The 12,604-nt window shown below is 50.0% G+C and overlaps 1 protein-coding gene and 1 pseudogene across 6 annotated transcripts in view; one reads left to right on the top strand and one right to left on the bottom strand.

The window, feature by feature from the left end:
* The window catches only part of USP31 (ubiquitin specific peptidase 31), a 67,324-nt gene that overhangs the window by 23,426 nt on the left and 31,294 nt on the right, over window positions 1–12,604 (bottom strand). For all 6 annotated transcript variants that reach the window (XM_030576921.1, XM_030576922.1, XM_030576920.1 and 3 more), the window contains exons 5-8: window positions 11,863–11,998; window positions 11,063–11,207; window positions 2,852–3,032; window positions 1,673–1,784 (exon numbers count right to left, since the gene is read on the bottom strand). In XM_030576921.1, the coding sequence (XP_030432781.1) occupies window positions 1,673–1,784; window positions 2,852–3,032; window positions 11,063–11,207; window positions 11,863–11,998 (574 nt within the window). The remainder of the gene's footprint in view (window positions 1–1,672; window positions 1,785–2,851; window positions 3,033–11,062; window positions 11,208–11,862; window positions 11,999–12,604) is intronic.
* Window positions 4,607–4,750, top strand: LOC115659286 (annotated as a pseudogene).

The raw sequence follows: 12,604 nt of genomic DNA, 5'->3' as shown, positions 1-12,604 counted from the left end.
CCACCTAGCATGCTTATGAGAGCCATGAAAACATCAACTAATCTTTCAAATATCAGAGGGTAGCCGTGTTAGTCTGGATCTGTAAAAGCGGCAAAGAGTTCTGTGGCACCTTATAGACAAAGTGGGTATTCACCCACAAAAGCTCATGCTCCAATACATTTGTTAGTCTATAAGGTGCCACAGAACTCTTTGCCGCTTTTAATGTTTCCAAATCTTTTCTAAGGCAGATTTCTCAATTAAGAATGTTAATGACAGAACTAGAAAACAGAGGCTGGCACATGTTTGATCTTACAAATGACTCATTACAGCTTCAAGTCTCAGATTTTTGCAATTTAAACTGTGAACAGTTTGAGGCTTATTGAGTGGGAGTATGAGGAAAATGAGCAATCCTCTCATTGAAACAATTATAAGCAAAGGACTAACTGGAGCAAAAGTTCCCCAGGAATAAAGAGATGGAAAGATCAGCATGGGTTCTAAACAGACCGCCAAAGTACTAAGGAGACAGGAAAATTCTCTGGCTTCCCATCTAACCTGATCTAAGCGCCTCCATCCACCTTGTGCGAAGACTGAAGACAAACAGTGCCTGCATCAGGCTGAAGCCAAGCACTCTAGTGCACCTACCCCCCTTGGCACTGCATTTCTCATGCTCGTCTCAGCTCAGAGTGCTTTGCAAAGGCATTTTCTCTTTTCAGTGCAGAAATTACGTCCTGATCACTAGATGTCTGACCTGAGAATGAAGTGAACATTGATATAGCATGCCAAGAACATATAAGCATTTACTGCCTACTGGAGGTGCCCAGCCCTAGGGCAATCCCTTTGGTGCTCCCCAGAATATGTCACACGTCAAATTTCAGATACCTGCTCATCCCAGTTTTGCCAAGCCCAAGCTTTTAATATCAGAGGGAAATTCCAAGTATGAGACTGGGTGGCTCTATTGCTTAGACCAGGGGCAGGCAACCTATGACACACGTGCCAAAGGCAGCACGAGAGTGGATTTTCAGTGCCAGTTACACTGCCCGGGTCCTGGCCACTGGTCCAGGAGGCTCTCCATTTTAATTTAATTTTTATGAAGTTTCTTAAACATTTTTAAAACCTTATTTACTTTACATACAACAATAGTTTAGTTATATATTATAGACTTATAGAAAGAGACCTTCTAAAAAACATTAAAATGTATTACTAGCACGCGAAACCTTAAATTAGAGTGAATAAATGAAGACGCGGCACAGCACTTATGAAAGGTTGCTGACCCCTGGTTTAGACTGAAGGGCTCTGTTCCAAGGGGTGTAAAAGATAGAGGTCTCTTCTGGCTGGTTTCAGTTATAGAAGGAAGCGTAAAGCAAGAGTTCTTACAGTGTGCTGCTCTCAGAATGGTGAACAGAGTTATTGACAGAAATCCTTTACGCAACAGCCACTGGAAGCGGACTTCATTCAGCCCCTGCCCAGGCCGAGCACCTATATGTTTTCAAGGTGGTAAATAAAAGTGGGCAATTCGGCATATGGCAGACACAGGCTGACTGTCAGGCTGTACTCTATCCCTGGGGATATATTTCACTTACGGAATATTCCATCCCCTTCACCACCTCCAAATCAACTGGATTTTCCATCACCTTTAAGCTACAAAGACAAAAGAGGTGGAAATTCCAGGATCAGAAGTATCAGTCTGTCTTACCTGAATGCAGGCTGAGGGCCGCAGAATATTCTGCATCTTCTCCAGGATTTCCTTCTGGAGGAGATCCCATACAATTGTTTTCTCCAGGTGCAACACAAAGGGCTGGCCAAACCTATCGAAGGGAGCAATGTTTTAAGAAGCAATTAGAAGATTAGTCTTTCTGAAGGGACGATCCTGATTCAGTTGATGTTATTTGCCCCCTCTCACTGCATGTCTACAGTATGACGCTGAATAGCATCAACCCTGCCAAAGCCTGGAGTTTCGAAGTCAAAGGTGGCACACTGTATGAGATTTCCAGCAATGGCCTCATTCTGCTCCCAGCAGAGTCTGTGGCAAAGCTCACCCTCTCCTCATTAAATCGTTACCATCTCCGGAAAAGGCCCAATTCTACCCTCACCCCACCTCCACAGAGTTCAGTGGGGCGCAGGCCTTGGAGACCTACTGAGATCAGAATCAAACCCAGATGGATTTTGGGGGAGGGAGGGAGAGTGAACAGGTAGGGATACACCCTGAAGCACACAGGGACAAGTTACTGTTAAGGCTGTCTCAGCAGTCACATTCAAAAGGATCTTTTCAGTTCGTTCTAACTTCCCACCAACAAGGTCCCATTTTCAGGCCGAAATTTTGGGTGTGCAGCCCCTACCGGAAAATGAGTTTTGGAACATGCGAATGTTAATGGCTCAGCCATTTATCAATACAAGACGAGGAAGGAGAATAAACTTCTCATTATAAAATATTTCCCATGCCCACTCGAGCACCTCAGCAAGAGCAGATAGAGCCTTGACATTTGGCAGGGAGGCACATCAGGTATGAGTGTGAACAGCACCACCCTCGAAGGACAGGTTGGCTCAGAGGTGATTTCAGGCCACCTGACAGGATCTAATTCCCTATCACACACAGAGCTCCCATTAGCGACCGCAGAAGTTGCACCCATTTAACTGCAGACTCAACTATTAATGGTTTCAAATGAATCCAATGGTTACATCACTGAACATATGTTTTTAGTGGGCCAACAAATCTTCACACATCACCCTAGCTCCCAACAAGAGTTCAGACTTTACACTGTGGCTCCAGAGAGGTGTCTATGCTGTCATCTCAGTACATGGATAGTTACAACTGCGAATCCTGGCTTTCCATTGAGGCCACGACCAGAGCTGTAGCCTGAAAGCTGGCGTTTACCTTTTCCCCTGCTGTCCAGTAGATGCTCTGTTGCAGACCAGCAATACAATCTTGTCACTGGCTGCTGAGCGAGTAGAGGTTTCCTGTTTCCCAGACTTCACCGACCCTTGTGTATAAGATGATGTTCTGTGGTGGTCAGTGCCATATTTCAAGTTATTTAGGTTATTGTTCACATGAATTCCTGAAATATTAGGGGAGAGAAGGCATTTTAAATGGTTTTCCTCTGCCACTGGGTCCTTGTGCCCTCCACTGACAGGGGAATGTCAACATGCTCTCAAGAAGCCGCCTTCTAATTTAGAACAGCACGTCAGTGTAAACTCAGGGCTTCTAGACTGGGTCATTTATACTAAAAAAAAGTTTTTTGACAATAAATCTAATTCAATAAGAAGTTGACATGCATGATTTTACATGTGTGATTATTTCTATACAACAGAGATACAATAGAGCGCGCACACACACCCCGCCCCTAGTATCTTACACTGGAAATCCAGTTCAATTGTTGCATATGCACCTGTAGTTTTAGATCTGCTCACTTTGTTTGTATGTAGAAGGAGAACTGTTTGAAGGAGTAAATGAAAAAACCCTTGCTCATTTTCAAACATAACATTTTGCTTTGTTTTTGTTCTCCTACATCCCACTCTCGTTGGTGAAATCTATACTCTGCCAAATTGCCAACAGAGCTCAAGCAAATCTAGCTTCTTTTGGTTTCCTTCTCTGCCTGTGCACCAGCAGCACGCAGGTCAACTGGAAAATGCCTGGACTGGCTGAAGCATGTGTTAGCACCAGCTGCTGCAAAGAGGAGAAACTCAGTGCTCTCATCCTGCAGGATCTGAGTTACTCCTAGTGACTTGAACGAGTGTTACCCAGACAGGGAGAGAACAGGGGCCCAAGGGCCCTAGAAAGAGAGGGGCACATTTTGTTTATTCCTGAAACATCACCAGCAATCTGATTTTCATAGCAAAATTTAGCTTCTTGGGTTGTGTCAGAGTTCAGGACAACCGCCACTGTCCCTTTAGCAGCCCAAAAGGTGCACCCTCTTTTGCGATTCCAGCCCCCCGGCTGGGCCACTAATGGGAAATACAGGGGCAGGTGCCCTGAACTGTGACATACACAATGACTGTCTTTCGGATCTGTAACAATCTGAATCCCACAAGTGCCAACAGCAAGTACTGAAGAAGGAAAAGCACAGACAACTGTCTCAGTCATTTGGGGGAAAGGAAGAGCAAACAGAGACGGGAAAACGGATTATGAACAGCTGAAGAACAATAGGCTAGTTGAGTTATGGTGGACAGCTCACCAGCTGGGGAAGGAGACGCTGCAGTTGAAGAGGGACAGAGTGCATCTGACCAGAAGCAGCAGTGTCTGTATGAGAGAAAAGGACAAGATGCAGCACTGCCAGCTCCAGCTAGAGAGACTGCAACAGCAGAACAGTTGTTGGAGCCAGTCCCCCGTACCTGTCCTGATGGGTGGTGAACCACGCTTTAGGGAGGGAAATGATAGGGATGTGTTCCAACATGCTTTTGAACTGGAGTGTTAGCTGAATAAAGCAGGGAAAAAGGGACATGGCAAGGTACCTTGCTCCACTGCTGTCTGGGACAAAGGCCTTGGACATTTTTACCCTTATGGGAAGTGAGAACGATAAAGATGACGAGTTAAAACGCTTTGTTATAAAAGTTTAAACTGACCCCCGAAACATATAGGAGAAGGTTTACGGGAGTTTACAACAAAAGAGACATGACTTATGCTGAGGTTTCAATACTTACCTGGCAGGGGAGATAGCATGATCACGAAGGTGGTTTTCCCAGGGTGAGGCTCATCCATTGCACTGCAAGTGTGCTGACCCCTGCGATTTCCCCAAATGTAGGAAACTCGACTGCATAATTTGTGGAACTCAAATGAGGAGTTATGTAAGGAAATGGGGAGCTGGTTGTGGGGTGACCATGGTCAATCAGACCTGCAAATTAATGAGGCTGACAGCCTGAGCTCACCATCAGCACTGGAACATAAGGAAGGGCCCAGCTGACACTCAGGTTGTCAGCAGCGCAGCAGAGAGCAGGGGAGGGCAGGGCAGGGCTGTCAGGCTCCAGCTGTCAGTGTCCCACAATGCCCCACTTCAGTTGGCGGATTGGATGTGCTTCTGGTGAGGATGTGCACCACCCACAGAAGGCACAAGAAGGAGCTTTAATTACTGTGGTGGCTGTATGTCAACTTCATTTTGTAGTGTAAATGAGTCTTCAGTTAGCCTCAAACAGGCAAAGGGCATGGGAGCAAAAATGCAAAGAGTAGCTGACAGGGGGAAGAGGCATCACATTTCCACTGCCCATGTCCAAGAGGAGTCTGGTTACATCCCCCGAGCATGCAGACAGAGGTGAGGGGATAAGAGCGCTTGTTGCTCAGGAGAAGGGACAAGACCTACTGACTTAAAAGGGAAGTTAATTGGGCCCTAAAATGTAGATCAGGAAATAAAGTTCTCTGCCAGCCCTTCCAAGGGAACCTGGGACGGGGCAGAGCAGAGCCTGATGATGGCAGTGTCGCCAGCCAAAAGTAGGGAGACTGACGCAGCTGTGGTGCACTGACACATCTACCCCAGGTTGGGAAATGCACAAGTACAGAGTAAGACAGCTGCTGGGAACATGGTGAAGGACCCTGAGCCAGATAGGAGAGGGAATTCTGCTCACCTTGACTCAGTGGGGGTGTAAGGGGTGGACAAAAGAAACCAATGGTGTGAGGGATCGCTACTCCATCGTCTGAACCCAAAGGAGCAGAGGTGGGGCCACGGAAGTCCCTGAAGCCCAGGTTCAGGGGAGATGGGTCAGAGAAAGGAATCTGGCTATGGGGGAGGTCTGAAGACACTCCCTTGGCTTGACTTTTCCTGTTAAAAGCAGTGCATTGTTGAGAGCCATTGCAGAATTATTTCTCTTCGTGATCCGAAGAATGGCTCCTGGGTGGTGGGACATGGGGAACCTCAATCCAGAACTGAAGCAACTGACCCCTTAGGGCACCACAGAACATGAAACGTGAACACATGACCCATGAGAAGTGGGAGAATCAGGTCTCAAGTTTCCATCCAAGTATTTGGGGTAACAAGGCAAAAAGGTACTTGGGAAAGTTCAGTCCCATAGGTTTAAAGAGGAAATTTATGTAGGGTGTTGGTCAGACAACACCATACGTATTTTTGAAGGATGTATGCTGGTTTGCTAGCAGCAGGTTTGTTATCTGAACAGGTGAAATGTAAAAGTGAGAGAAGTAATGGCACAGCTGCCATGCTGGGAATACTTCCACCCAGGCACTCAGTCAATGTGTTCCCCTAGAACAGTGGTCCCCAACCTTTTTGGCTGGCGGGCACCAGCCGAAGGACCACTGCGGCGGTGAAGCACCAGCCGAAATGCCGCTGAATTTCGGTGGGGACATCTCTCGATGACATCACTTGTCAGCGACAAGCATCGTCATCAAGAGGCATCCCCGCCGAAATGCTGCTGAAATTCGGCAGCATTTCGGTGGGTGCTCTCTCGGGGGCTAGGATGCGGGCGCATTAAGATGCCCCCGCAGACACCACGTTGGGGACCACTGCCCTAGAATGTGGGTTAGCACCCTCATTACACCCACTTCTGTAGGGGGAGAGATGTGACAAACTGACAATATCCTGAATGAGCTTTAATGAATTAAGTTACACCGTACTGAATTATGGTTAATACCTCTGGGGTAGACTGTATTAGAAATACAAAAGTTACTATCATGAGATTGTATGGAACTTCGTTAGCAGGAAGACAGGACTAATGCAATCTCTGAAAGGTACTAGAACCATCAAAGATCTTTTGGCAACATATGAGAAGTGGATTTTCTAGGAAGTACCTGGAGGTGAGGGGAATGCCAACCTCTAGAAGATACACCCTGAAGAGAGAGGCCCATTTTGTACCAATTACTTGCTCCTGGAAACTCCAGGTCAAAGACCCCTGAACTGTATGATGTGTGAACTGACCATGTTATGAGCGTGCTTGTTTGGAGCTGAAGCTGTGATGAACTGATAATCAAGAACTCTCCTAGGGAGGGGTACTGATGGACTTATCCTGCCACAATCCATACAAGGCTTGGGGCTCTTAGTACATTTAAAAGCATGTCTGTAGGTTCTTTTATTGTCTTTAGCAAGTTTTCTCTGCAATGCTTTTTACCAGTAGAATAAAGTAGGCTTGCTTGGGAAGTCTGTGTGGTAACAAATCTGTAGCAATTACACTTGTTATCCATCTCTAAAGAGAAAGCATGCAGTGTTCTTGAGCAACTTGTCCGTGCTGGGAAGTATACAGTGAAGGCAGGAAACTGGGCAGCCTGGAGAAACCAGGTGTCACGGGGTCACCGGGCGATGCTCTGGAACTGCTCCCCACCAAGCCAGGCAGAACTTTGGGGAGCCTCCTCTCCCTTGGAGCAGACTTGTTCAGGGCAAGAAGCTCACACGGCTTCACCTCCTGGGTCTCTCCTTGGAGCATTCAGCATCCTCTGCCCCTCCGTGTGCTTCCCACAGCGAGCCTGCCCCAGCGGGGTCCTGGGGAAGCCACCGGGTCCTGCACCCCCACTTCGCAGTCAGACATGACTCTTAGCCAGCCAGTAAAACAGAGGTTTATTCGATGACAGGAACAGGGTCTAAAACAGAGCTTGTAGATACAGCGAACCAGACCCCTCGGCTGGGTCCATTCTGGGGGGCAGTGAACCAGACCACCCACGTCTGCACTTCACTCCTCGATCCCAGCCAGCTCCAGACTAACAACACCCCCAGCCCCTCTTCTCTGCTCAGCTCCTTTCCCGGGCTAGGAGGTCACCTGATCCCTTTGTCTCCAACACCTTAAGCTGGCACCTTTGCAGAGCAGGGGCCCAGGCCATCAGTTGCTAGGAGACAGAGTGCCAGGCATTTAGGTGTACTGTCCCTTTGCTCTTCAGCAATCACATGCCCTTATCCCACCACCTAGATACTTAAGAACTGCATAGGGGACACTGAGGCACCAACACAGTATTCAGAGGAAACATCAAGAACATTCCCAATTCGTCACATCTCTCCCCCTTTCGAGACCGAACTGAGCGAGGTCACTCCAGCCAGTGACCTGGGGAAGTTCGAACCCACCAAGGTTCCCCATGGATGCACTAGCATCTCTCCCATTCCTTGGTGTGAGTTACACCAGGGCAGTACAGTCTCACGTCCTCCCTTAGGTCGAGTGTGCTTGATGGCACTTGCAGGCTGCATGTGGGAAGGTTTATGCAGCCCACACCCTTTGCCAACCCAGTACCCCTGGGTTTCAAGCTGGGATTGGGTCTTTTTCCAGCCCTCTGGTCTGTGATTCGGGCTTCCTTGGTTAAGAGCCATCAGCTTGGCCCTGGCCAGCTTTGGGCTTGGGCCGCCGCTCCCCACCTTGTGGCCCAGATAAAACACCTCTGCTGTCCCCCCTTACACTCTCCAGCTTTTACCGTCAGTCCCACCTCCTTGAGGCAGCCCAGCCCCCTCTTCACCTGGGACACCTGTTCCTCCCAGGTCTGGTTAAAGATGCACATGTTATCAGTGTCTGCCAGGGCCAAGTTCTCCACCGCCCTCTGCTTGTCTAGAATCTCCCCAGGCCTAGGCATGGGGTCGGCATTGGACACTGTGATGGCTTTAAGCTTCTGATAGCCCCCATAAAACCAGATCATCCTGTCTCCCTTGGGGATCAGCCCCACGGGTGAGGCCCATGGGCTGTAAAACGGCTGGATCCCATTTAAAGCCAGCATGTCCCTGACCTCTCTCTCTAGGATCTGGGCTGCTTTCCCAGTGACTCTGAATGGGGAACACCTGATGGGGAGATTGGCTCCCACCTCAGGGAAGAGATCTCCCCGGGGGTCTTCCCCCTTCTCCTCCAATCCTTCCTTTCCGGGTCCAGGGGTCTCCTCACTCTCCTCCCATCCAGCAGCTCGAACTGGAAGAACCCTGTGGATTCCTGGGGCACCACCAGCTGCCTTCCGATTCTCCCCAGTTCTACTGCCCCTTGGGGAGCCCATTCCCGGTACAGGAATCCCTTCTCCGGCAGGACTCTGTCTCTGCAGCCTTCCCCAAGGGGGTTTGCAGCGCTGTGGCCAGCAAGTTCCATCAGCTTCTCCAAGGAGGGATCCCTCTGCAGCTCGGTCTGGGATTCAGCGGCTGGGGCAGGGAGTGGGACCTGCTCCCTCTCGCTGGCTGGGCCTGGGGTCACAGCCCCTCTGAGCCCTGTTCCTGGTAGCTCCCTCCCTGCTGTGTAATCACTTCCCAGCAGCAAGTCTGGACCAGGCAAACCTGTTTGGCAGCTGACCTGCCCTGCCTGGGTGTCCCCCAACTCAGCTGGGGTCTCAGCTCCCGCAGGCGCGTTTCCCCACTGACCCCTGGGCAGCCCCCTGTCTCTCTGCTCCACCATCACCCGTCCACGCTGCTGCTGCTTCTCCTGCAGCTTTTCCCCGGGCTCTTGCTCTCTCTCACGGTCCTCTCGCTCTCTCGGACTCTGCTCCCATCCCATCCGTCTCCAATCTCCTGATGGGGAACCCAATCGTGAAGACCCTAGTCCGATTGGGGACCAGACTCCCGGGGATGCCTGGCTGATGCTCCAGCTGCTCCCAGATCCTCTTGTAGCCCCATCTGGGACAGGAGTCTGCTCCTCAGAGTGGTCCTCCTCCTCCAACTGCATGATTAACTGTGCCTTGGTAAACGTCCCCATGCGTAACCCTCTCTTTGTGCACAGGATCACAATGTCCTTCTTAAGGAGATGGTGATAGGCCATCACTTCACCGTTCCCAAGTGGCTCTGGACTCACAGGCCTGTGTGCTCTTGGCTCCCCCATGGTTTCCAGGAAGTACCCCTGGTGTGCCAGCCCTTCTCGTGATCACCACCTCTTTGCCAGGGTCGAGCGGCAAGCTCCTCTGCCCCTGAGACTGCTCGCTGCAGTCCTCAGGGGGACCCCGTTACTCCAACAGTCCTTCTCGCTGGTCACACACTCCCAGAGGTTAACCGCCCCCTGAAACCATCCCTCTCTGAGCCTTCAGCACGCCTGGTCCTCATTATTTCCCCCTTTGTTTTACTGCTCCCCAGTCACTTACTGCAAGCAGTGCCATTCACGGGGTGCAGTACATCCCACCTCTGCCACCAGTTGTCACGGAGTCACCGGGCGATGCTCTGGAACTGCTTCCCACCAAGCCAGGCAGGACTTTGGGGAGCCTCCTCTCCCTTGGAGCAGACTTGTTCAGGGCAAGAAGCTCACACGGCTTCACCTCCTGGGTCTCTCCTTGGAGCATTCAGCATCCTCTGCCCCTCCGTGCGCTTCCCACAGCAAGCCCACCCAGGCGGGGTCCTGCGGAAGCCACCGAGTCCTGCACCCCCACTTTGCAGTCAGACGTGACTCTTAGCCAGCCAGTAACACAGAGGTTTATTCGATGACAGGAACAGGGTCTAAAACAGAGCTTGTAGATACAGCGAACCGGACCCCTCAGCCGGGTCCATTCTGGGGGGCAGTGAACCAGACCCCCCACGCCTGCACTTCACTCCTCGACCCCAGCCAGCTCCAAACTAATAACACTCCTCTCTACTCAGCTCCTTTCCCCGTGCTAGGAGGTCACCTGATCCCTTTGTCTCCAACACCTTAAGCTGGCATCTTTGCAGAGCAGGGGCCCAGGCCATCAGTTGCTAGGAGACAGAGTGCCAGGCATTTAGGTGTACTGTCCCTTTGCTCTTCTGCAATCACATGCCCTTATCCCACCACCTAGATACTTAAGAACTGCATAGGGGACACTGAGGCACCAACACAGTATTCAGAAGAAACATCAAGAACATTCCCAGTTCGTCACACCAGGTCAGAAGGAGAAGGACACACATCTCCACCCAACAGAAGCAACAGCTGGGGAGCTGGAAGCTTGAGTGAGTGCCCTTGCTGGACCACTAAGGAGAAATGCAAGTGCAGTTGCCCTGTACTGTAACAGGTTGCTCTGCACCACTCCTCCCACCGCAAGGTCTGGTGATGCCAGGTTCGAAGCTAAGCCATCTACGTCTGGAATGCCAGCCCATAGAAGCAGAGCTCGATTCAGAGTCAGCAGACCAGGAAACACTCCACGTTCTTCTCTAGGCCTAGGACGTATATAACCAAATGCCCCTTTTTCAAACAGATTCCCCACAGCCAATACTCCAGTAGGGGTGGAGTTTGGGGGAAGGAGTGTTTAGAAGACCTACCCACTTACCTCTCTGACTAATGATCCCCTCAGGCCTATATATCTCAGGGGTCTCAAAGGCAAAAATGCAGTCACTGTCCTGAACCGTGTCCAGGTCATCAGTGTCACAGAAGGAGCGATGGAACCCATCATAGTACATCTCCGTCAGCACAATCTACAAGGCAGAAATGGAACAGCAGCCATTAGACCACTGCTGAGCTGCCAAGCTCCCAGGATGGGGAGAGAAGTTAACAAATGGACTTTCGGTGAAGTGTTCTTGACAGAGGATGGGAATTCTCCAGTCTTATAGTACCAGCCCATAAGGAGAAATGGGGGAGGGTCTGGCCATGAGGGAGCAGCTGGGATCAAGGGAACACATGCAGGGGTTTTCATGGGGCCCTTCAAGTGTCATCTTAGTAGTTTTCCCCTAAGAGTCTCAAAACTCCAGGACATTTCCCATGAGCCCCTGCTGATTTCTCAATAGTGAGCAGAGTACACACGTGCGCACACAGTCACTGTAGAGCTGTTAGGCAGAAGCACAGGCTTTCCCTTTCTCAAGTAATAGAGCAAAATGCAGCAATGCAGCCTGGAGGCCTGAGCAAGGAGCTGGTATAACCTACAGGCAGCCAAACCGATTCATGTGAGAGTTACACGCAAGAGACAATGCATTCAGGCTAGTTTCTGCAGTCACCTATATCCTCCACAAATTTATGTCCACTGATCTGAACCCCGAGTATCCATTGTTACCTGTCATATCAACTACCAAAAAAAACATCAGAACTCCTGCAGGACGCCAGTGGCACCACGGTGACCAAAGACCAGCCCATTACCTGCTCAGTGGGTATCTTGGTTTCCATGGATACTGCTTCACGCAACTTCGCCACTGTTCCAGACAGAGGCACTGCCACACCGATGCGCATGCAATGCGAACACTTCCCTTGATACACCACAGTGATATACAGAGGTCTGCATAGAGTACAGGGAACAACTGGGATGGCTGAACATTTCTATACAGTACCCAGAAAAACTCAGCCTGAGCTAAGCTTGGTCAGATCAACAAAGCAGGCTGCAGAACCCTGAATGGGGACTTTTCCATTGCATACACCATAAGAATACAGACCATTTCTGATCTGGTTGTTATGACTTAACCTCCAGGACATTTAGGGGTGGAAAAATGGTGTAAGGATCTCACTCAGTCCTTGGGCCATGATCCAAGCCTAGTTCCCACACAGAGCTCCTAAAGAGGCTGGTTGCATCATCAGTAACGAAGTCATACATGACTATTCTGGGCCATGTTACCCTGGAGCTATTCAGGCAACCAGGCCCACCCAGAAGATGCTTTGGAGTCCCAAATATCTACCAGACTCTTAAATAAAGGAAGGATGGACACCTATCTTGCTCCAAGTTAGAGGTATGTTCCCTATGGTGCTAGCCTCTACTCTATGCACTAACTGGGGAGTCCTACCAAGGAAGTAGAATCACAAAATACAGTTCCTGAATGAGGCTGCCCTAGATTGAAGGGTAATCCTAATTTTACCTCAAGGATCCTTGTAACATGGCCCAGATCAATCA

This window comes from Gopherus evgoodei, chromosome 10, assembly GCF_007399415.2.
Source record: "Gopherus evgoodei ecotype Sinaloan lineage chromosome 10, rGopEvg1_v1.p, whole genome shotgun sequence".
Taxonomy (NCBI): Eukaryota; Metazoa; Chordata; order Testudines; family Testudinidae; genus Gopherus; species Gopherus evgoodei.
The sequence above is the reverse complement of the archived record's forward strand: the minus strand, read 5'-3'. Positions and strand labels throughout refer to the sequence as shown.